We start from the raw sequence: 26,149 nt of genomic DNA, 5'->3' as shown, positions 1-26,149 counted from the left end.
GGCTATTCAAGGGAGGGGTTTAGCAAACATTTATCTTAACATGCTCACTTTTTTTACCTTCAATGACATTTGCCCTTCTTTTAGTTCAATCACATATACCTATAGTGGAGTCGTCATATCCTTACTTGATTTGATTTCTCAGTGCAATGTTTGTTTTAATTTGTTTGTTGATTGAAGCTTGTTATCTTAAAGATTATTTCAGCTATGCTTTGGTTGTGATGTGATCTTATGGGAATATTCATTCACATCAAAACAACATCAAACTCAATGAGTCAACCAAGGCATCAAGAAATCAGTAATACGTGATCAAAGAGTCAAAGAGTCAGGGATCATAAGTAAAATAAACAGCTTTGTATTTCATTTAAGGTAGGTATGCTGTATAGGGTAAAAAAATTTCCCCCTCTTCTCCTGCAACACAATCAACACCATACTTTAAAACCACTATGTCCAACGTGTGGAAAAAGACAATGTGGAAAACACCAGTGTACGCTGCTGCCACCAAAACCCACAACACACTTAGCATTCATGTCCCATGCTTCTTCCTGTTTACACTTCTTAAATCAAAACATCCTTGTTGTCTTATCTGTCTGTGAGTGTGAGTGTGATTTCAGAAACCTCACTTCCTGTCTCCACATTCCACAAGTTCAGTGGCTGGATCCTCTGAAGTCCACATTACTGAACAACTTTAATTGGCCAACAGGCATGTGTCTCCATAGGCATCTAATAAACGCAGCCCTCTTTTCCTCGTTCTTTAATGGAGCCTTTAGACTTCAGTTCTCTAAGTCCTCAAATACCTTATGATTACATAGTGATTACAGGTATTTGGAAGAGGTCATCAGTCAACTGTAGGACTTTACAGCAAAATGGAACTTACATGGATGTACTGCACTTACTGTGTTTAAGCTAAATGTCACTAATAAAGTCAAACATCAGGAAGCCAGTTTGCCTCTGGATTCTTTATATTCTGTGTGTTTGGATTGGAAAGCTGTCATTTGAACTCTGGTGTGTTATACATAAAATATACTGTATGTAGTGGCGACTTTGAAGTGAATTTAATTGAAGGTATTAAGTGTATTTGCAGAATATTATAGTGTCACAGTCAAATTGACCTTTGACCTTTTGGATATAAAATGTCATCACTTAATCCACTTTAACCCAACCAGTCCTCCAACCAGAACAACCACACAGGTCATTTTTTCAAACCACTGATATGACCCATACGAGTGTCATACAGAGTGTGTATTGGACCTTGGTTGTCAGGGTTACCATAACAAACACGCGACTGTACCGAGCCGTGGTTACAATAATAACGGTCATGGCTTGGTTAGGTTTAGGAAAAGGTGGTGATCTGGGTTAGAATAAGTACTTCTTCAACAGTACACCTTTGGCAGGATCTTTGTCGAACCGTCTTGGACCACAGAAAGAACATAAACTGATACTTTCACATGGGGATCAAACACCACAACTTCCTCCTGATGTGGACTTTGTTTCTTTTCATACTACGTCACTGCACTTTTCCCTTTACTCCAATGACTATTAAATGTCGCCTAGCAACAAAACGTAACTACGGGTCGTAATAACCTGCTGCACAGACGACCTGCCGGCTTGTTTTTTTACAGAAGGACAGTCTCTTTTATCCTGTTAGACAGTTTGTCCTAAAGTGTATGAATTCTTGAGTTATGGCCAAAAACATGTTTGTGAGGTCAAAGTGACCTTTGACCACAGAATTCTAAGTTCTACCTTCAGTCCAAGTGGACATTTGCGCAAAATATAACAATGCCTCCATCCACACCTGTCACCAGTGCAGATGCATAATAATACATTTCATTTTGTGCTTCTCTTTTTTCTCCTTTTTCTTTCAGATCCTGTTGATGGCCTAATTGCATGAAAAATACCTAAAAAACTTAACCCTCCCATCATTTCTTCAAGTCTCCCATTGAAAACATTTTGACTGGTCTCTGTCCGTTTTTCATCAGCGTAATTGTTTCAGCTGTCACAAGCTTTTCTGCTCTGCCTTACATTCTCTGTACTGTATAAACACAGGCTGCAGCGAACACAAAGATGCCGTGGGCAAACATTCAGCTACAATTTCAATCAGAAAAGACCTTAACAGGGTTTGTTAGATGCAAGGGATCAACACTGGGATGGACACACACACACAGACACACTCTTCCCCTGTGAACACATACACGGCGTGCAGTGCCTGTGTATACCCCTGTAGCCATGTGTCAGCTCCAGCTGCCTTCAGGCTCACTGGGAGTTCTTGGGGAAGCGCCCAGGTTACCAGTACCTCATCGCCTACTGTACTGTATCCCGGCTACAGTTGCTATGGCATCTGTTTTGTTGCACTGCCAGTGGCAATAAATGTATGCATGTTTCCCTCAGAGAGTGATCCCACGGGTGGAGTCATTATCTTAATGAGCACTGCTCAAATGACACCGTGAACACAAAGACACACAAAATCACAGTGAGACACACACATTCAAGTGTGTGCAGAAACACACATTCAATACAGCTGCACACTTGTATGTTGGTATTTCCACCTCTTTGTTCCTGGCAGCATGATAAACAGTCAACTTGAGCATTATGTCTTTTTAAGCTAGTGTGTCTCTGCATGTGTGAGTTCATGTGAAGAGGAATAAAGGGAGAGATTACTGTAGATGCAGTGTAAGGCTTCAGTAATCTACTCAGCTGATGTTTGATTAGACTAACAAGCCTGGGGAGTTCAGATCACTGTCAGCTCTCAAATGTTCCCACTCCACGCCTGTTTGAATCTATTCAACAACCTGGGAGCTAATCCAATCAATCCATTTGTTTACTTATCAAAGACTTTTATAACCCTCCCCCGAGTGGAATGATCCAACAGGTAATTCAATTGTGGATTTTGTTTACCTATTAAGAGCATATTCACTCAAAAGCCGACCAAGCTTCCCCAGGTGAGTAAGCAATTAACCTGTCTGAGATTCATGTGACAGCCTCAAGTCAAACTGCACTGTATTAACTTCCACAGTATTGTATGTCTGAGGAACCATTAAGAAAATAGCAATTTACTCCTCTGTATCAATGTGATAATTGGAAATTAGATGAAACAGTCCACCAGCAATTTTCCTCTCTGATTTAATTAGTTTAATTAGCATGCACCTGGATACAGACTATACAGTGAATTATGTCCATGAAAATGAAGAATTTTCTTAGCTTGAAGTTTGACTATTGGTAAATCTACTAAAGGATACATTTCAGTAATGTGTAGAACTATAGGCTGCTGGGCCTGGCCATAATGTGTGCACAGCATCAATACAGAGTCAAGTATAAGAACCTGGTATCAAATGCTAGATCATGGAAAAACAAAACCTCATCACATTAAGAGTGAAGCAGAGACGTTGGATTTAGAGCAGATTTCTGGTGCAGCAACTGACAAAGTGAGCATCAAGCTGAAGAACGTTACAGAGCATTTAGCTGCAAAAGCACCAGATGTCAAGTAACAATCACCACCACCTGCACCAAATAGCCCCTTTAAATCCATATACAAAAAATAAGACTTTCAACAGAGCCAGCCTAACTCCTTCTGCTTACAGTTTTCATGCTAAGCTAAGCTAACAGCTTACATTTCCCAAAATGTCAAACTGCTCCTTTAAGTGACCAAAGTTTGTTCTGTATGTTCTATTTTTTTAGTCACTGTAACTTGTGGTTCAGTTTTGGCAGCAATGTCACCAAGACACATTTCTGTGCTTCTTGCAGATACAAGCAAAACTGATCCTGGGAATGAATCCCACAATTCCAAGCTGGCGTGGCATCTGCCCTCCACACACTGCTCACTGCTGGGGACAACAGTTTCCATTAAAAAATTATTCAAAACACCTAATTTCCATTGTTGTTCTGAGAGTTTAGTTGAACGTTTTTGTGTCCTACAACAACATACATCATCACTCATGGTACTTTAGCAACTGTGGCATCAAGTGCGAAGCTGCTTAATGGATTTAATTTTAGCTTGAAGGCATGTAAACAAGTCAACCAATAGACCATCAGGCCTTGCAACTATGAGACTGGCTCATTAAGACAAAATTCTGATTGATCTGTACTTCGTCAAATTGAATCTAAGACAGTCAGACAACCACCCCATATGAAATGGACAGTCTTTAATTAGCTCCAACTATACTGCAGAGAAGTGTAAATGATCACTGATAGAAAAACATTTGCAGCAAACTGCTTCATTAGGTGATTTTGACAACTGCGCTTTAAATGGTGATGATGTGGAGCGCTGCCTCTATAAAAAGCTTCATAAAAATGAGCAAGGCTGTTATTCAGCTTCAAATCCAAGGCCTCCTCTTAAGTTTCATCCAACGTTATTAAAATCAATTGATAGAATACAACAGATGGTGGATGTCTCAGAGTGAGGGAGACTCTGCTCTGTTTTCACAAAGCCTCAAAGTTCAGTCTCTCTCATGCTGCATTCCCTTGACTGTAAGTCAGGATCCAAAAGAGACCAGGGGCTCAGGTTGTTTTTGGAAATAAGTCTCATGGCAACAACCCTCGCCACATTTCAGTGACAATATAATACTACAGTAAATCTCCTCCCTCCAGTGTTTTTCATTGGTTTAATTTATGGTCTATGTGCACAGGTGGCTTAAAGGTCCATTAAATAACCAGTTTAAGGTTTGCAACAGGTAAAGGAAAGTGTGATCAGCTGTTGAAAAAACTAGAGCCAATACTATCTTGATACTTCAAGGTTTCCTACTGCACTGAAGCTTTAGTGATGTGCCTCACTTGTAAGTCATTGGATAAAAGCGTCAGCTGAATGAGTAGATGTAAATAAAATCACATATCCCCTCATTCATAATTTATTAGCAGCAATAATGTAGTTTTAAGCAAATATTTTAATAAACAGTTTTAAACATTTATAACAACATATTTGACAACAGTTACAACTTTGTCTATGAGGCATCTGTAACTGGAGTGTAAAGAATGAATTAATAATCATGTTATTTGCACCATGGTGTCTGTTACACCCAGGCTCTAGGCTCTCCAGGACCACTTCAATATGGCACATAGGAGAAGTTCTGGGAGAAAGGTTTTCTAACACGTGGTTAACATTGTGACAAGGTCTGTTTTAACCCAAACCCTGATCCCTTCCTGAACATAACCAAGTAGTTTTTTTGGGCTAGACCTAATCAAACTTCAACTAACAACTACAGTGCCTATAAAAAGTATTCTGGTGCTAGTAGTCTCACAATTAGTGAAACGGAGATCACCTGAGTGCAGTGAATGTTGGTTAATCAGTATTCCTGGCTACAATTACACCACAAAGACAAAAGAACACTCTAAGCAACTCTGTAGAAAATGTTAATGAAAAGTATAAGTCAGGGGATGGATACAAAAATGTCACTGAACATCCCCTGGAGTTCAGGTAAATCCATCATTAAGAAACAGAAGGAACATGGCACATGTGTAAATCTGCCTAGAGCAGGCCGTCCTCACAAACCGAGTGACCGTGCAAGAAGGAGACTAGTGAGGGAGGCCACCAAGACACCTATGACTGCGCTGAAGGAGTTAAAAGCTTCAGCAGCTGAGATGGGAGAGACTCTGCATACAACAACTGTTGCCCGGGTTCTTCACCAGTCAAAACTTTATGGGAGAGTGGCAAAGAGAAATTCACTGTTGAAGAAAGCTCATATTAAATCTCCACTAGAGTTCACCCAAAGGCACGTGGGAGACTCCAAGGTCAACGGAAGGAAGGTTCTTTGGTCCGATGAGACCAAAATCGAGCTTTTGGGCCATCAGACTAAACTATGTTTGGAGGACACCAAACACTGCACATCACCACAAACACACCATCCCCACCGTGAAGCACGGCGGTGGCACGATGCATGATGCTTCACCCATTCATCCACCACCACCTCCTTGTGATGTGGACTTTGACATGTTTTATATCTTACCTGACTTTCAAAAGTTACAGCTTTTAATAAGACACTTAGAAAACCACCTGGCACATTTTTTAAAAGGTGAAAATGGGTGTTCTGCCATGTGACTATTTTCACCCCATTATTCATTATTATTAATTATTAATAACTAACATAAATTCACTTACTTTTTCTTGCTTCTGTACAACTAGTGGCCTTCATCGTCATCAGCTTCATCAGCATCAAAGTTTACTCAGTTGACTTTTGGGTGATTTATGTAAATATTCAATTAAAAATATAATTAAATATAATTGTAAGTAACTCATTAATGAATGAAATAAAAAGAATAATTGATAAAAATAATATCTAATATGTATATATACGGTATATATTATAAACATTATATCGTCAGTCATTATTTGTTTATACACCAGTTAGTTTTTACCCTCGTCTGACGCAGAAAGGTTGATGTATCAATAAAAACAAACTGCAATGTAAACAGTGAATAAATCATGATGCACATGATTTAAACATCACTCAAGCTTCCACTGAAGAGATGAAAACATCATCACCTGAGATCTGACAGTCTTTCCAACAAAATGATATGAAACTTCAGCACGACAATTTATAGTCAACTATACACAAAACTGATGCCAGTTAAACATTTATGGCTCTGCATGAACCTTTAGCACATACACATTGATACCAATATGTCACCTTGACACTACCTGATAATATCAACCTGCTGATGTTCTTATTAGGCTCTACTAAAAACTAGAGCTGCAACAATTAGTCATTTGATTGTGATTAGTAAAACACTCTAAACCTGCTTCTTGTTCAGTTCTGGACAAAGTAAGACATCTGAAGACCACTACAGTGAACATTTTCACTATTTTCTGAATAAATAATTAATCAAGAATGTAATTGTCAGATTATTTGATAATGAAAATAATTGTTTGTTGCAGCCCTGCTAAAAAAAAAAAATCCATTTTCTTCTCATAATTATTCTCCCTGTGCAACAGGACGGAGAGGAGGAAGAGGTTGAAGAGGGTAAAAAGATATCACACAGGCACATAAATTTAAGGAGAGGAAGAGAAGTTTTTTATATGGTGTTATCTATTGTCCGCTCCCTGTCTCTCCTCTCTCCTTATGTAAATTGAAAAAGGGTCCCTGTCTGATTCCAGGGTGTGGGGGGGTGCTGTGGAGGGTCTGAAATATAATCTATTTGCTAATTATAAACTAAGGCTAAAGCATGACCAAGCCGCTGCTCCACTGAGCTCAGGGCTATACCAGAGGCTGGGGAAAAATTAGCATAGTCTCCCCACACACACACACACACACACACACACACACACACACACACACACACACACACACGCACACACACAGCCTCCGAGTGATTAGACCCACCCTGGATGTGAACAGCAATTAACTGCAATCACAGCCCTGTCCCTCTCCTCCCTAGCCCTCCCACCTTCTCCCCGTATCTCTCATCCCTCACTCTTTCATCTGCATGTCAGCCCTTTCATGTGTTTTTGTCTTCATTATTCTTAAAAAGGGATCCCTTGATATTTTGGGGTTTTTCTAGATTTCTTTTCTTGAGCAGTAGCGCCAGGAGGTTCGAGGGTTTTTCCACACTGACATGTTTTGGAAATACAACAATATACTTCACTGTCTGCCCAAAATATTAAGCTACTAGTTACAGATGATAACTTATGTATTTTAAAGTAGATAAACAAAATTCTACATTCACATACAACTCACATGTATGGAAAATGTTTCATGGACAGATGAAATAAGGTTGAACTGTGTTGGGAAGAACATGCAGTGCTATGTATGGTGTCACAATGGTGACATAAGGTGGAGGGAGCATCCTGCTGCTTTGCTGCTCTACCTCAGCCTCCAGCTCTACTCTCAGGAACAGAGTTGTTTTTGACCAGGACATGTCCTCCGCCAAAACAAGTCTCCAGGAGAGACTTCTTCCATCTGTGCAATATTGTGAAAATTACAAACATCCTGTCTCAAAAGGATGCCGACAACTAGTCTTAATTCTTAAGTTTTCATTATCAGGATGTCCTAATAACTGATAAATCCTCCAGTGCAAATACTGACAGGAACTACAAAAACACATCGCTCTCTATATGCAGGTCTACTGTGGCTCCTAGAGTTTCTAAGTCCTCAGCTCTCAGGCTCCTCTCCTGTGGAACCAGCTCCCAGTCTGGGTTCAGGAGGCAGACTCCCTCTCTCCATTAAAGATCAGGCTTTAAAATGTCCTCTTTCATAAAGCTTAAAGTCAGAGTTGGCTCAGGTGAACCATCCCTGAGTTATGCTTCTACAGACCTAGACTGCTGGGGGAGCTCGCATGATGCCCTGAGCTCTTCTTCTCTCTTCTTCTCACTCACTCTACTGCATGTCATTAACTTTGTCTCCTCTCCCTCCGGTAGTTTGTGCTTTTCCTCTCTGTCCTCATTATCTGACTCCAGAGCTGCAGGATCTGCCACTCTAACATCACCATTAATTATTATTATTATTATTATTATCATCATTATATTGAGTCTGGTTGTGTCTGAGGCTTCTTCGAGTTTTTCCTCCGCGGTCGCCAAGTGCTGCTCATGGTGGGAACTGTTTTCTCTCTATAATATTGTCAGGTCTTGACCTCACTCTGTAAATTGCCTTGAGATAATGTATGTTATGATTTTGCGCTACATAAATAAAATTGAATTGACTCGAAGAAAAAAAAAAAGTGAACACATGACAGTTTAGAAACTGTAGCTCTCCATCCCGTCAAAGGTCAGAGTTCAAAAAAGTCGAGCTGTGCAAGCGAATCCAATAATCACAGCAATTCCATTGGTATGAATTGAAACTGCGACAAAACTTTGTCATTTATAACTCCGCTGTGAACAGGCTTTCAGGCTGAAATTCATCTTTTTAAGGAAGGAAAAATCATAGCTATCATAGTTATCATGGCTATGATCCTCGGATTCTGTAATGCTGATGATAGGAGGTGAAACTTATTCAACTGAAACGTTCAGTCAGTTGCTCTGGTTGCGTCGGCTAAATGCAGAGACTGTAAATAAAAATGCAAGAATGGCAGGAAAAAAGATCCAGGGACGGGATGGAGCTTTCAGTGGGTGTTGAAACTGGAGGCGCAGTTGCAGCACTGATCTATCAAGACGCCCTGCAGCCTTTTAATGAAACTCAGCAACATTAAGCCCATGCTAAGTTGATTATGGCAAGAGCCAAACCAGCAACAAACAGCATTAAAAAGAAGTCGAAAGAGATTTAGTTTTCAGCCCAATACACTGAAAGACTACATGTTTATTTAGAGACCACACACAGCGGCTACATTTCAGCAAGCTTTAAAGATAAACTGCTCCTCATAGTCCTCACATCTACTGTTCAGTAAAACATTAAACGTTAAAATGTCAAAGGCACTAAATAGAACAAACTTGCTCACTCTGATGTGTTTCCTCACCATGGTTATCTGACTCACAAAGGATTGATCTCAGACATTAAAGCCTATTTTTTCAGTTCCCCTTGGTGATAAGACTTCTGCCTTGTCAAAAGTCTCCATGAGGTCTTACAATCAGTGTCTACTGTAGGTTGGGTTGATTGAATTTTCTTACACCAATCCAAATACTCAAGTGCTGGTTTAAAAGGTCCTGTTAATTAACTTCTTTTTTCACAAGGCTAATTAAGCTCTTGACAGTTCAAGTCAGCTGTGCAAGCCTGGAAAAGCAATTGTCATCATTTCTGCTCTTTTATTTGCTGATGATCTAATAAGTCATTTGTGATCTCGATGACTTGATTTTCCTGTGAATATAAAACATCATCAAATCATTTCACCATCATAACAAATGCTTTTAACGGTGTTTTATAGTGGAGATGAGCCACATGAGACTGTCCTATAAAAGATGAGCCCACCTGTGCAGCAGGTTAATATGAAACATATTTACATTTTGTTGCTAGGCAACATCTAGTGATTGTAGTCATTTTTAATAACAGGATTTTTAACTTTTTGTGAGGGTGGCTCCTTCAAACTGCAGAAATTTCACATAAGCTATCATCATTATGTTTTTCAAAAATGCAAATGTCACTTGCATGAGGGAATGCCTCTCTGCTTTTAACCTGTGTTGCTCCATTGTCACTATCTGCTAGAGCTACCTTTGTGTAGTCTTGGTTAGTATTAGCATTGCTACTAGCTGCCGTTTCTACTGGAATATGTGCGATGTTAGCTAGCAAGACCACCGTGATTTTGCTGGTTTCTAGCACACGCCTGTGTTTCCAAACAGTGAAAATCTTAATATATAAGCTACTGTGACATTAACAAGGAAAAAAATATATTTGATATATATATATTTCTCATGAAAAGAAAGTTGTGTTTACGCTAAGCTAAAAAAATCACTTTTTGATGCTCATTAAAAACTCCTCTTTTCATTGTCCTCATGAACTGCTAACTTTTAGAGTGTGAATTTTCAAGAGGCACTATTTTAATGAGTCAGGCAACATTATATTTCACTGCACAATTCTCAATGTCCTTCCAAAGTTTTTCATCATTAGTATGTAGCATGTTAGCTCCAGCTCTAGCAAGTTTGGAAGTGATGACACCGGAGGAGCAGAGAGAGGGAGGACAGAAAGAGTACTTGGCCAGTGGGAGGCTTCTCACAGCGGTTCACATCTGGAGAGTCAGCCTGCCTGCTAACTAGCTCAGAGACCCACAAACCATCCCACAGACCCTCACTGGTTCTCAAATGTAAGAACCACAACCTTCAGAATTCACAGGCTCCACCGTGCCTTTCCCCCCTGCCAGCTCATCGGGCACACCATCTTCTAAACCGTCAAAAACCATCTTCTTTTTTTTCCCCCCTCTTTATTCCTCCATCTGATACCATCTTCCTCAAGGCCTCTTGCCTCTCAAGCACTACACTTCTGACCCCCGCCCCTCCCTCCACTCCCCCCTGATTCCTCTATCCAAAAAGCTTCAGGAAAAACTTGTGCGTGTTCTTTCAAGCTTCTCCAATCCATCCCTAAGTCTATCCATCTGAAACCCCCCTGCCACTTGCCCTCTCAAACCTCTGGTTTTTTCCCTCCATCTCTCCCTCTTTCTTATCATCCATCCAACCTTTCAACCAAAGTGGCCCCCATCTGCCCTCTGGCCATCTGTCTCCATTTCAATGAATTCTTCTTTTAGCCCCCCCCCCTCCACTTCTTCTCACTCATCTGTATTTTCTAAATCATCTCTCCCATTCAATCTTTCATCTTTCAGGGAGCAAAATGAAAAGAACTTTGCTGACAATAGCGTTATATAAAAAGCAGAGAGAAAGAGATAGAAAGATAGAAAGAGAAAGGCGTGAAGAATAGAAGAGAGTGTATGTGTGTGAGTGTGTGTGTCAGAGACTAGACAACAGTGTGTTCAAATAAGAGAATGAAAACAACAAAATAGAGAGAATACAGAGCAGAAAAGGAGAGATGCTGGGAGAAGGGAGGAGAGCGTGAGAGAACAAAGGCCAGATTAAAAAGTGCTCAGCTGAAAATGAATTAGGCCAACTGTAGATTTATAACCTGCTGAGCTGCAAGAACATTCAGAAAGAAGTGTGCTCACTGAGCGCAAACTAAAGCACATACACATCCACTTAGACATGCATGCACATGTGCACTCCTCTCAAAAGTACTGAGTATTTACCTGAGAAATCACATACACACAGAGGTGTAGCCCGTTGCAGTAACTGTGTCTACCTTCATCTTTATAGTCAATAATCATGCTTGAATAGGTGCAGCTGCTTCCGAGTAGGTTGCCTCAAGCCACTGAACTTCAAATTAAAGCTGCTCTAATCAATATTCTTTTGTTAAAGCTCCATATTTTCTTCTTCTGGATATATTTATGGTTTTAAGAACCAAAAACCATCTCAGTGTAGTTTTACATCTCCTCTCTCAGGCTTCTCTCTGGAGCTCTAGTAACACGTCAGCGAGCCAATCAGAAGAGAGGAGGCTCTCAGCCTCTCTTCTGATTGGCTCGCTGACTGTTTTCTGAGCGATCCAATAAAAATGCAGCAGATTTCAGGTCAAGCACTGAGAGAAACCAAGTCCTGCAAGGTTGGATGTTGGCCCCACGTGGGCGGGGCTTGGTGCATGGCTGAGAGCATTGACTGCCTTGTTGTGACATCACAAAGTTCAGGAAGTCCTGACGCCTGGTTTTAAGGCTCAGTTTCTGAATACAGGCTCCGTGCGTTTCTCTGTGGACTGAGGCTTTGATACTTTGATACTTTGATACTTTGACAGTATTAATATAGAAATCTACCTTTACACTATGTGAACCTTTAAAAATTAATCACATTACTAGTGTAACATGGAAGGTGTCAATTATGGTCAAGCAACCACAGAGAAATGTCACCAAACTCTGCAGATCCTCTCAGCTCTAAAGTGCTTTGGTATCTTTTAGCATTGTTTTGGTTTTACAGGATGCAACTTTGTTGTTGTGGTTTAGTCTCACCGCTCTCATCAGTGTCCTCTCCACTCACAACAGGCTAATCTTTTGTGATAAATGGACTGCACAACCTTTGCAGAAACAAAGGCAGGTAGAAAATTTGCAAACAGCTAATGAACAAAATGGAGCATTTAGCATCTAAAGGACCATGTCTGCTGAATGTGTTTTCCTGCTCCTCCTGGGGGATCTTGAGGTGTTCCCAGACCAGATTAAATATATCATTTCTCCAGTGTGTTCTGGTCAACACTGAGTCCTCCTACAAACTGGACATGCCTGGAAGACCTCCAACTAAAGGTGCCCCAGGAGGGACCCTAATCAGATGGTCAGACCACCTCAACTGGCTGTTTTCGACATGAAGGAGCAGCTGCTCTGATCCGAGCTCCCTCCAGATGTCAGCGCTCCTCACCCTACTTTTAAGTCTGAGCCCAGACACCCGGCAGAGAAACTCATTTCAGCTGCTTGTATTCTTTGTGTCACTACTCAAAGCTCATGGTCACAGGTAAGGGTATTCCTTTCATACATTTATATTACTTCAATGTTTCAATCCTATTTGTTTTGTTTCCATTTTTATTTTCAACAATACTTTGTTGGTACTTTCTAAGTGATGGTTTAATATTCTCTATGTATAAATAGAAATCATCCTTTCTTAGGAGTGTAATTCTATTTTGTAGACCTACAGCATTTAGTTTGTCACGGTACTTATCTTCCATGTGTTATAAATAAAGTTGGTTTAAAAAAAAAAGACTAGTGTAAGTGCAGTTGGAGTCTCACTGTCATTTCCTAAGTCCTTATGAATTCTCCCTCAAATATTTCAATGACCTCAGGATGTCTTCCATCAAGGTCAATGAAAAGTGATTAGAAAAGGAGACTTTTATTTTTACCTTTCTACCACAGCCCAGCTGTCCCTGTTCTTTTTCCCTGTTCCTCTTACTTTCCTATTTTCACTTGTAATCACCTAGCTCTCTCGCCCATCTGTCTTGGTTCCCTAGTGTTTCCTCGTGCATCTGTTACCAGCTTTTGTTGCCTAGTGTTTTATCCTTTGTGCCAGTTACCGGTTCTTGTTGCCCGTTTCCTGTTCTTGCTCATTTGCCTGTGTGCTAAGCTACTCGCCAGTCTGTTCATCCACACATGTGACATCTGCCTGAGAGCCTTCTTTCATTCTAGCAAAGTATCCTCACTGCACCATCCAGGCTTCCTCTATGTGCCTGTTTGTTGCTACCAGCAACAATGACACCTGTCCAAGAGGAGGTAATGTTTGCCACATTTGACTGATGCCATAATCATGTTCTGTTCCATTTGTGGGTGAGTTTCATTCATTAAAATGTCACCTGTGTAAAGAAGAATGCAAAGTACTACAGTTGGTTCTTTTGGAGACCCAAAAAAAAGAGAGAATAGATTTGAACCTTCATGGCAGCTCTGCAACATGGCAGATATAAAAAAAAACCATAAAGTTAGATGTTAAAAGCTTAAGAAAAGAAGCACATCATAAAAATGGGAGAGGGCTCAAGTGGATGTGAGAGTATTAAAGACCTTGTATAATATTCTTAAAATTTTCTGAGATGCCAAAGTGTTTTACATGCTTAAAAGAGATTGCTGCAGGTTTTGAGTCAAATGCTGAAGGATGGAAAAGGAAGAAGCAGATATGAGGCGGTATCAGTCTTTTAAATTAAACTTCCCTCTTTTCTGCATCTTTCCATTTCATATCATTTATGTAACTTAGCAGGTAGAGTACACAGTCTAAAGTGACTGCTCTGAGGAACAAGGTATTTTTTACCACTTCTAAGGCTTCCTGTGGTGAATAAACAAACAGGTCTCTCATGCATATCAGCTCACACAGCACATTTAGTTCTGCTTGTGTAACTTGTGCCCCAAAAATCGCTTGTTAAAATTTTTCTGCCTCTCGTTTTTTGTAGCTTTTATTTTTCATTACATAACCTTTACCCATTGTTGGTAACGTCACACATACTTACACACTCACACTTGACTATTTTGAGTACATAGGTGTGTTCACATTGACAAGTGCGTGATTGGTTCACTCAAAATGGTTAAAAGGTTGGACAGTTCTCACCCACCGTCGCCATCTTGGCTAAGTAGCAGAAGAGGAGGGACCGCTAACGTATTTTCAAACTTGTCTAAGCGGCGACCGAGGAAGGACGACACATCAGCAGCATTTATGGACTAAAGGCAAGTCAGGTGAGCAAAGCATCACCGGAAAGCCTCATTTCCGATGTGTGCAACACAGCAGTGTTTGATCTGGGACAAAACTACCCTGTTGAAATTCACACACTACGCCAGTGGGTATACAGAGTGACATATCTGATTTGAGAAACAGCAACTATCTTTTGTAGTGATGTCCCGAGTCAATCCTGAGGATCAGTATCTGAGGATCTGTTGTACTGTGAATACAACAATGGCTGAAGTTCTTGTCAAGACTGGTAAGTGAACCGCTGTTCATGCTAACGTTGGCTATGTAGCAATAACAAAACTTACAAATAGCTCCTTTAACGATACTTTTTTCTGCTACAAACTTTAGTTTCGTAGCTATTAGGGAGATTGCATACATGGACATACATATACGCATAGATACACTCGAACTAGACTCACTGTCAGCACCTTAACTCTGAGGCTACCAGGGCGCCGCCTTTTCAAGATTTGTCTCAAAGCAAGAATCAACCAAAATGTCATTCCAAGGTCTAAAACTCAAACTGGTCTTCACAGAGATAGACAAACAAGAGCAGAGACACACACACACACACACACACACACACATATATAATGTGTGATACTGATGCAGCACACAGGATCAAAGTGGAGCTGATCTTATTTCTCCATCTTCTGTGTTTGATGGTGCTGCCTTGCAAGTCTTTTTCTGTCTCTAAGGGTGAGGGGAGGGGGAGAGGGAGGATGACTTGAGGACAAATCTACCTATTGATCTAACTCAGATCTAACTCGCAAGCAGGTATGTGCAACATCGGTCATTTCATATCCAGAAAATGATATATATAAGGATGTAGCACATTTTCTATCATGCAATGAAGAAATAGAACAAATAAAAGTATTTGATTATTTTTCTCCTTCTACTTGAAACTAATTTTCAAATAAACATATAACAAAATATAAAATATCAAAATATAAAATCTGAGGGTAAATTGAGAACACTTTTAAACTACAGTTGCAAACAAAATAATTACACGCCTAAAATGTGAATAAGGTTAGAAATATCAAAACCACACATATAATACAGTAGAACTAGCCCCTCTTTAATATACAAGTCCTTCTGCTGTTCTTTGTCACGTTCACTGTCCTCCATGTTTGTTTGTGTTGCAAATTTCCTGCCTTCATCTTAGCCGTGTCAGTGTGACTTGCGACGTGACATAAAAATAACATGAAACGACTGATGTTTTTCTGTCATCATATATATATATATATATATACGTATATATATATATATATATATATATATATATATATATTGTCCTATTCCACAAATAATCAGTGTGGTTTTTTGATGATTTTTGATGATTTATACACACAAAGAGCACCTTTCATCTTTCTTTGTTGTGTTTTAGTGTCATTTCTGTCACTTTGCCTGTTTAAAAGTTACTGAAACTATTGATCCCCTCCTTGATGAGTTGAAAATCCCGACTAATCCACACCCAGTGAGGATCCTGATTCTGAGCCCAATGAGAGCAGAAACCTTTGCTTTCAGATTTCAGGATCGACATTGAAATTTCCCCACTCCCGCCCACTACCCGACTTTATTTTGACAAGTCAAAGGACACAGCACCAACTGTGTGAGAGCGGTGATGCTAATGGAGGCTTGACGCATCAATAAATCCACGCACAGAGAAATGTTTAGTGCGGTTGACTTCAACACAGTGCGACTCTTCCTCCAGCCTGATTGATCGGTGCAAGCCCTGCTGCGAGCCATTGGCCCACTTCCATGAGAATGGGGTACAACCTAATTCTAAAAAGACCCACTTCTCCTGACATGACTCCTCCTAACTCAAAAAAGATTTTTGTGTGTGTGTGGGTCTGATTGAGCGGAGAGGAGGCTCCTGTGGGATCTGCCAGACTCATTACAACATCCACACATAGCCTCCTCCTTCTCCTCTGGTCTGTAGCGACCCAGAAAATCCATGTGGGTCAGATCATACACTGAACCCTTCATTCCACCCCGACAGCACGTGTTCACATCCATCACTTCTCAGTCATCTTCACCACTTATCCTTTACCTCCCACAAGAAAACAACAGCTGCTTTTCTCCTTCACCATCTTTCTTGTTTTGTGTTTGTTTTCCCTTATCTACCCTCTCTCTCACTCTCTCTCTCTCTCTCTCTCTCTCTCTATCAACCCAACCTGTCTCTCCCTCTCATACAGAGCCAGACTCAAATCTCCCAAGAACAGGCGGATCTGTTCCCACACATTCATCTTCATTGCCAGCATCTCACACAGTCTCTCTGAGAACAGCTACAAAGCCAGACGTTGCCTTTGCTGCCATCTTCTGTCCGTAAATGTCATTACTCGATCATGTGGAGCCACTGATTTAAAGTTTGGACTTGTAGTTTGAACTTGTAGTTTTAAGGCCTCACAGTAAATTGTGATTTTCCAAGCCTGTCATTTTGAGGAGGAGTGATGAGTCTGTTCTTGTTTTTAAACTAAACCTGCTTTATATTTATGTACTCATACATTACATGTCCTCAACCGCAACCAAACTCTGTACGGTCCAGTTTCAGATGGCTCTCCAAACCTGAAATGCCAAACTCCACCACAGGATTAAATATACACCATGAGCTGTCATTTTGGGAGCTGTGATTTTGCCTCAGCAGCTTGACACTGTGTCGCTTCTTTTCACCCATAGCGAGAGATGAACTCGGTGTGTTGGAAACGTCGGTCAGTGATCTCGGGCACGGCTCCAGATTCTTCCTGGGAATCCACATCAAAAGTGCGACGCACCTAAGCACCACTGAGGCATCCATCTGTTCAATCAATGCTGACACCAGCCTCCATTTGGCCACCAGTGTCGCCACCACCAGCTGTCTGTCAGGAGCAGCAGCAGCTCCTCGGGGACTGAGAGGACACCAGCTGGCCGCGATGTCTTCAAGAGGCCGACGGTAGAAACTTATTTGACAAAAATAGACAACTGTTTGCGTTGTAGCTCACCTCTCTTATTTTATTATATTATTGATCCTTACGTGCACCTCCAAGTGTCTCAAAATGATTTCCATCAGAAAACAACTGTGGTGCCAATTCAAACTGGTTTATATTGCTTAGGTTTTTATACCTGATGAATTTAATCATTTATAATTTTATTCGCTCTGTATATCACTAACCTCCAGCTTTACAGAGCTTCAGAAGTCCTCTGCAAATATGGAGAACCTGCTGAAGGATAGATAGATAGATAGATAGATAGATAGATAGATAGATAGATAGATAGATAGATAGATAGATAGAAAGGACAACCATTTCAGCAGTTCTCTATCAGTCAGGCCTTTACAGTCGAGTGACACTGTGACAGCCTGCTGGAGTTTATCAAACAGCATTTGAAGGACTGAGAGCATGAGGAAAAAGATTCTCTGGTCGGATGAGGCAAAAAACTGAATCCTAAGGGCAGAACTCCAAACACTATCATGCTATGGTGCTTCTCACTGGCAGGGACAAGGACAATGGTCAGAGCTGAGGGAGGGATGAATCTAACCACACAACCCGAGACTGAGGGTGACAGTTCACCTTTCAGCAGGACGATGACCAAAGCATACGTAGACAACAAATCTCTGACTGTCCTTCAGTGTCCTAGCCAAAGTTCAGACTTTAACCGAATAGAGCGTCTGGGGAGACACCTGAAGGTGTCAATTCACAGAAACTTCCCATCCAATCTGAGGGAGGAGAGGCTCTGCCAGGAAGAATGAGATAAACTGCCCAAATCCAGGTGTGCAAAGCCTGTAGACTTACTACGAAGACACAAAGCTGTAATGGCTGACAAAGAGGCATCTACACAGAATACTTTTATAAATGAGAGATTTTTCAGTTTTATACATTTGCAAAAATATTCTAAACACATGTTTTCATTTGTCATGATGGATTAACAAGTGTAGACTGATGGGAAAAAAATCTATCATATCTTTACCATTACATCTACAACACAATAAAGTGTGCAAAAAGCGAAGGCATATGAATACTTTACTGTTGTTGAGAAACGCATGCAATATAAGACGGAGGTCATCTTGGACAATACCAACCATCCTCTCCACAACATTCTGGCAGGACAGAGAAGCAGCTACAGCTGCAGCAAACGTCTCATATCACTGCGCTGCAGAACAGAGAGGTTCAGGAGATCCTTTGTTCTATCTATCTATCTATCTATCTATCTATCTATCTATCTATCTATCTATCTATCTATCGTCAGATGCCACTGTATATACGGTTTCTGATCAAATTAACTAAATAAACAAGGAATCGACATCTGAAGATTAAATAAAAAGTTAAATGCTGTGCATGACTTGGGGGATAAACTGCAAAATAAGATCAAGGGTGAATGTGTCGGAGAGAAAGAGCGATAGAAATGAAAGAATGAAAAACAAAAAGGGTCAGTTATGAGAAGTAAAGTTAAAAGAGGGGAATTGAAAAGAGAAGTCAAACAAGAGACAAAAAGAGCAGAGTCAAAAAATGAAAACTGAAGTCAAGAGAAGAGGTGAAAAGAAGAGATGTAAACTGATGCAAAGTCTAAGTGAAGAGAAAGACATGAAGTAAAGTAATAAAAGAGATAAAGAGAAATGAAAAGAGAAGTGAAGAGAGTTGGGAAATTAATGAAAGAGAAGATATTTCATTTCTATATAAACTTTCTATCAGAGCCTCTGAAGAACCCTGTTTTCTGGGTGTAACCACTGCACAGGGGTCCTCGGGGTGCAGTTGTCCACAGTAACGCCTGAATCTACCTGCCTGTCTGCTCCAATCAGGATTAGCATCCAGAGGTCTGTGCCAAGGCAAAGAATGATGGGTAATAGCGAGGTAGTTATGGACCTGAGGGTGTGATAACAAGGCACATGCAGAAAGACATACACATTCAGACGCCTGTACACACCCGATGAAAGGTTGTCAATGTTGATGAATTCTACAATTTTAAAACCAACTTACAAAAGAACAAACTCACACTCATATTCACACACACACACACACACCTAAAGCAGGGATAAATCAAATGGGCAACACGTCATCGACTGCACACTTTTGTGTTGCTGCAGGCAGCACATTAGACCAAATTGACAATCATACTGAAAAATGCAGAAGCCAAGGAAAAACTGTCTCCATCTATCGCGCCGTAGGTGCCTGCAAAGGTTTAAGCACCTCCAGGCAAAGTCCAGATTTAAGTAAATACAACACCTGTAGCATTAATAGATATTAAAATGAGCCTTTTTTCAAACTTTAATGCTATTTCATGAATCTTAAAAATAGAAACAGTGGCATGCTACGCAATATCAGCACACTCCCACCTCCATGTTTCACAGCTGGCACTGCAGACTAAACCATATACAGCTAATACAGTAGACAGTGAGACCAGGCAATGTTCCTCCAGGACCAAGGTCCTACAGAGATCAACAGTGATCAACATAGCTATTGTATAAGAGACTACACAAAACTAGGTTTTCCAAAATACTTGGAACAGCCCAGCTGCCATGTACCTTAAAAAAAACTGTGCACAAATGCACTAAGGAGATTGTTGCCATTTTAAAGGAGCTGTTTGTAAATTTTGCTATCGCTACATAACTAACTTTAGCATGAACAGCTGTTTACTGACCAGTCTTGAAGAAACGTTGCGAGTTCAGCATCAACCTTCATTCCTTTACTCACCAAGAGCTGTCTTCAGCATCAATGTTATGTGAAGTTAGCATGCTAACCAGCTAGCTCCGGTGCAGATGGACTGTCTGGTCCCTTTCCGATACAGAGTCACTGTAGCGCCCAGGCTGCCCTGATGAGCTGTATCGAGAACTTTTCTAGTCTTATCAATCAATCAAAGTGCTTTACACAACAAGCCACATTCACCCATTCACACTCACACACCCATGATACATCAGGGGCAAGTTGGAGTTCAGTTTCTTGCCCAAGCACACTTCGACATGTGGAGGATTAATAAACGACCTGCTCTATCTCCTGTGCCACAGCTGCCCCAGGTAAGTAAACAGCTTCTAATGCTAACGTTAGCTATGTAGTGATAGCAAAATTTACAAATAGCTAGTTTATGGGCACCAAATATTGATTTGATATAGGATATATATATATATATATATATATATATATATCCTATGCACCAACATTTTTAAAAATAATTAACAGATTAATGGATAATGAAAATAATCATTATTTTCAGCCCTAAATTGCAAATTTTTTGCATTATCAACTGAATTGCTAGACTGACTCTAGATTACAGATTAGATAGATTACTATTAGTGTATGAACTGTAAATACTTTACTTATAATAATTAGTGACAAGTTAAATACCTCTCTCTAGAAAACTTCCCAGGAAATTATGATCAAATTATTCAGAATTTATAGAAGCCTTAACACACAACAAAAGTTCCCCAGTGTCTCATTAATGTGGTTTAAATTTGGAAACACAGACACATTATATCACACAGTATTTGGTATGTTAAATATCTGCAGTGGGGCCTACAGCGCAGAGACAGACAGCTAGATTTAGCTTCTGACAAACCGTTCAGTCATGCAGCGGAAAACAACCTGGGTGGTAAAAAATGACAGGGAGAGAGGGATGAGGGCACTTAAAAAGAGGAAGAGTAACGAAAAGAAAAAGAAGCTGTTGTGAGGCAGTAAAGTAAAGCAGGATGTTTCGAAAGGGAGATGTAAATAGACTTAAAGACAGAGTGAGAGTGGAAAAATTGAAAGCAATGGAAGAGGGAAAAAAGGAGTGAGAGATAGAAAGGGAAAGATAGAGAGAAGGTGGAGGCATGGCAACCTCTTAAACTAGGCTATCTGACACCACACAGCAGCCGTCCATCAGGCCAGCTGACCGCTATTTCCAGCATGAGATGACCCACCAGCTGTACCGGGGGGAGATGAGAGAGTGTATGTGTGACAGAGAGAGAGGGGGGGGGGGGGGGGGGGGCTTTATTTATTCATTGATATTTATTTAAGGAGGCAGGTCACTCAAGGAAAAAAGTGATTTACACAGACAGACAGGTGGGTGAAAAGAAATTCACCTCCAGAGGAATCAGAGGGGGGAGATCACCTGTCCCAGACTATGTCTGTATCAACCTTGTCATCCATCTGTCTGTCTCAGTCAGTCTGTTTGTCTCGGTGTCTCACTGCTCAGTGGACCATTATAGGTCATCCAGTATTTACAAGAGCTATAACAGGAAATGAAATCTCCGTGGCCTCTAACTCATCCCAACACGCTGCGAGGGATTCAGTGTCATGATCACACATCACACCAACAACACTTTCACCCGGGACAGTTTTAGCCCTGGGTGGGGCTGGGTGGCAGGTTAGCCTGGAAACAATGTAGTCCTGATTTAGTTTTACAAACGACTGTGGTGTTGATTTTGAAATGAAGCTAAACCAGCTCTCTTCAGAGCGTTGGACCAAAGGTGCAGGATGGTTCAAGGATTAAAGGGGAGTAAACGCTCTATGTGGAATTTCAGCGGATATAAATAGCCTCAGTGAACAAGATCATCACATCGCTGGCAGTGGCAGCATTTATTCAAATGTTTCCTCTATGTCCTGTTTTGTGGTATATTATACTTTTTACTTTTGCAGTTATTTTGCAGATTAATATTTTATGTACAAAACATTTTTACATAGCATTGTTAAAGATTAAAACAGTGTTTGGCTTGTTCTCTCTTAAGAAAAAAAGGTTCTAATCATGAATACAATGAAACTTTTTTTCTTCTTTCCTCTCCCATTAATCATCTCACGACCCTGAGATTTATCTTCTGACCCTTTGGATGGGCCCGAATCCTAGATCCTAGAACCTGGAGTGAATCCGTCTATAAAACTAGCTCCAACTCAACAATCAAACAAGCTACAACAATAAAATGCAGGTGCTTTTGCTAAGCTATGTATATATTTACAAGCATGAGAATGTTTTATAGTCACTTTTACACTTGAATAAAAATTGCACTACAAACAGAAGCTGCAGTGTTAAAACTCATTGTTTTACCTTATTTTATCATTCTATTTGCCTATCAGTTTCTTCGCAATTTGTGACTTTGCGCTCTACAAATAAACATAATATTCTATGTAGCTGTACTGTACATATTGTATATATATACTGTATTTACACATATATGTATTAGAGATGTCCTTATCGACCCTAAAGATCATATCAGGGCCAATCTGGGCCTTTTTTAAATGGATCATTATCAACTAAAATAACCTTAATTAAAATCCAGTCCTTTCGTTCCTGTAGTCTGTTGTGTTTTGATCACCTCAGCCTGCCTGTGTTGCAGCTCCTCTCCTTTAACACAGCTGAGCTCTACACTGCACCATTCTACTGGATAGACAGTGAAAATTAGGTCATAATGTGGAAATACACACAATACACAGATTCACTAAATGAATAACGATCAAAATAATAATAATAAATCTGATGCTAATTATCACATGATGTATGATGTAATATCAGCTGACACTAGTTAATGTTAATTCTGACTGTAACTTGATGACAGGCCTTAATTAAACTTGGCTGTACAACCACGAGTATACAGTCTAGATACCGATACTATCAGGAATGCCTCAGATACTGCCTTAAGATCTGATCTCATACTGATCTGATAGTTATCCCAGAAATCAATTCTTCTTCTCTGCTCTAAAACAGCAGCTTACACAGGAAATTATGCTGTGCAGCCGCTGGTAAATACTGTTTTAGAGCGGCAACGAAGAACCGATTTCCCGTAAATAGTGTTAAACGTTAGCCGTTGGCAAAATGTCAGCAATATGACAACGTGTCACACTGGAAAGTCCAGCCAGTAAAAATGGGTACAGGCTTTAATTTGGAGGGGCAGCACTTATTTTAAGATCTATTTTTTCATGACTGACAGTCAAATTAGATAATAAAATACAGAATCTGTGGTGTTCATGTACTGTTCATGTTTTACAAAGTAATCATACGAACTTTCAGTCATATCATACCAGTAATTTAAGCTGATTAAATTCGTAATTTTGAACCATGACCTTCAGGAGCCTATTTGGATCAAAAAGCTCATAAAAATAAGGTGTGTAGGATTAAGTTGTCTACAGCTGTGTTATTTCAAATTTCAAAAACAGGCTATTAAATCAACGTTCAAGAAATTAAAATATGAGTAACAAGTACATATACACACATGTACTCAATGAAAGTGAAGTGGGAGTGTTCAAATCCTTAAAGGGGCACTCCATCAGTTTTACACAGGAAGGTCATCTTACTCCACCTGTGTAAACAGTTGTATAATGACCGCTGTCACTGAGGAGCTTCAAGTACGAGAAAGTAACCCTAACGATGTCATAGTGATGTCTTCAGGACTAAAAGTCAGGATATCTCTGCCTTTCCTACTTCAGTTCTTTGCATCCACCCACTTTATTGAAATGTAATGCTAAATAACTGAACTGCCTCTTTAAGAACACACCTCATGTGGATTATCACTTTTATTTTGTAGTTACTCGACAGAAATATAAAATGTAAACAAATTCAGCTTTTTGTCCTCATTCATCATAATTGGCATCGTGTGTATATCTAATTAAAATGATGCTTCAGTGTGTTCTCTCAATTAATCAACTTGGAGAAGAAATTCTTGACAAGATCACAGGCATCAACTGCATATCATATTTGCAGCTGGAAGAAAGAGGGCTCATGGGAAATGTAGGCTTAGTGTTCAGAAGCACAAGCACTGACAGCATCATGATATAGAGGATGCAAAGTGTCTACAGACACAGTCACATTTGATTATCCAGAGTAATCACAATGAACTTGACAACCTGCACTTAGGACCTTTAAAATCCCCCAAATTCATCGGAAATGTATATTTAAAAACAAGAAAACAATCTAACACAGACACAGCAGAGTTCTTGGTCAGATCAGATGTACTGTATATACCCATCAACTTTAATTATAAGCACTGAAAATATAACTTGTATCTGTAATCACACCTCATCATAATTACATCTGTCACCTACAGGCAAGTGTGCAACGCTCACTTTAACCAGTTCTTCCATCACATCTGCACCAATCAACAGTGAGGATGGAGCCTACAGGAGAGGCTGTCCTCATGTAAAGAAGATTTATCCCATAACTGCGTCTTGCATCGATGTCCTGCTGCAGGGACAGTCATCATTCTACTGAGAAAGTTTGCCATTGTTTCTGAGGTGCTGTCAGTATTGAGCCTCCTCTGCAGGGAGTTTGTGCATGACAGGTTTTTTATACATACATAAGCATGGTCAGATCGATAGGCAGCAACACACACACTCTTGGCCTCTCCACAAACACACACACACACACACACACACACACACACACACACACACAGTGCTTTCATGTCCTACCTGATCGACACTTGATGATCTCTCCAAACTCGTCCTCCACCGGCTCGTCGCAGTAGTCCTCGGGACGTACACTCTCCGCCATCGATATCAGGGCACCGGGTGTAAAAAAAGTTAACAATCAGGCGGGAAACTAGAGGAAGAGGTTAAATCCACCAGGAGGAGAGAGGAGACCCAAAGTACAAATCCAGAACAGACGGTTAAGGTTGAGCGCACCGTGTGGACACAAGAACCGAGCTCCGGTGGAGACAGGGAGGAAGGTTGGAGTAGGAGGACCGGCCGGTCTGTCACACAGGGGCAGACGGAGAGGAGCAGGTGTGCAGGGGGGGGTGGGTGTCGGAGCATTCCCACCTCGAAATAGTAGGGTGCTAGGAGGTGGCCCCGCGCCGGGCTCCCATTCCGTTTGGCAGACGCCATGCGTAACACCTGACACTTATTTCCGGGGACGATGATGTAGCAGCAAAACATCAAGGTGAGTCAACTTTAACCTCCGGATACGTCACGGTTTCTCCCAGAACCTCAGTGTGATAACGTCAGTGAGTTTAGTAGGTCACTGCTTGCTTTGATGCTCAGGGATTTGGGTCACAGAGAAAGACGAGAGAACTCAAAATAAACTCAACTGAGACCACTGATATCACAACTTGATAAAACTAAAAAGTGCTCGGAATATTTTTTGATACAAATTTGTGTCTTCAAAGCCTCACGTGAGGCCTGTTATCTCTGATGTGACAGAACTCCTTAATTGTAGCTAGTTAGCTGTCTGGCTGAGGTAACTTCAGGTTTAACTTTGGGTTTTCAGTTCTACGACGGTGGTCCACTTGTTACTGGGGTAAATCACCATGGTAACTTATACAGAACTAACCTGAGTCCTGCACTACGAAGCAGGATTTGAGGTTATTGAGGTAACTTCAGGTTTAACTCTGGGTTTTCAGTCCTAAAACGGTAGTCCACTTGTTACTGAGGTAAATCACCATGGTAACGGAAGCTGAACTCCTAACCTGCTACGGCGCAGGCTAACAGTTAAACTACTGACCAATCAGATACCAGGAAAAACTGAGTCATCATTCCTACAGCATCCTGACAGGGACAAAAAGATGTACAATTAAGTGATCAATATTAATGAGCAGTAGATATATTATCAGTGTTATCGTTTTGCTGAGACCAGCATGTGTCCACGCTGGTTTTAAAACAGAGCTTCTAACAAACAGAGGAGAATATTAAATATTAGGACTTCATTTGAACT

General features: G+C 40.5%; 1 protein-coding gene across 1 annotated transcript in view; it reads right to left on the bottom strand.

The window, feature by feature from the left end:
* dmd (dystrophin) overlaps nucleotides 1–25,171 on the bottom strand; it is a 289,183-nt gene extending 264,012 nt beyond the window's left edge. Inside the window, exon 1 of the mRNA XM_087179530.1 lies at nucleotides 24,910–25,171. Within this exon, the coding sequence (XP_087035656.1) occupies nucleotides 24,910–24,991 (82 nt within the window). The 5' untranslated portion in view covers nucleotides 24,992–25,171. The remainder of the gene's footprint in view (nucleotides 1–24,909) is intronic.
* Nucleotides 25,172–26,149: the final 978 nt, after the last annotated feature.

This window comes from Seriola lalandi, unplaced genomic scaffold (assembly GCF_002814215.2).
Source record: "Seriola lalandi dorsalis isolate HSWRI2012SDOR001 ecotype SW California unplaced genomic scaffold, Sedor1 jcf7180002054850, whole genome shotgun sequence".
In the NCBI taxonomy this organism is placed as follows: domain Eukaryota; kingdom Metazoa; phylum Chordata; class Actinopteri; order Carangiformes; family Carangidae; genus Seriola; species Seriola lalandi.
This window is presented reverse-complemented; position numbering and strand designations above follow the sequence as displayed.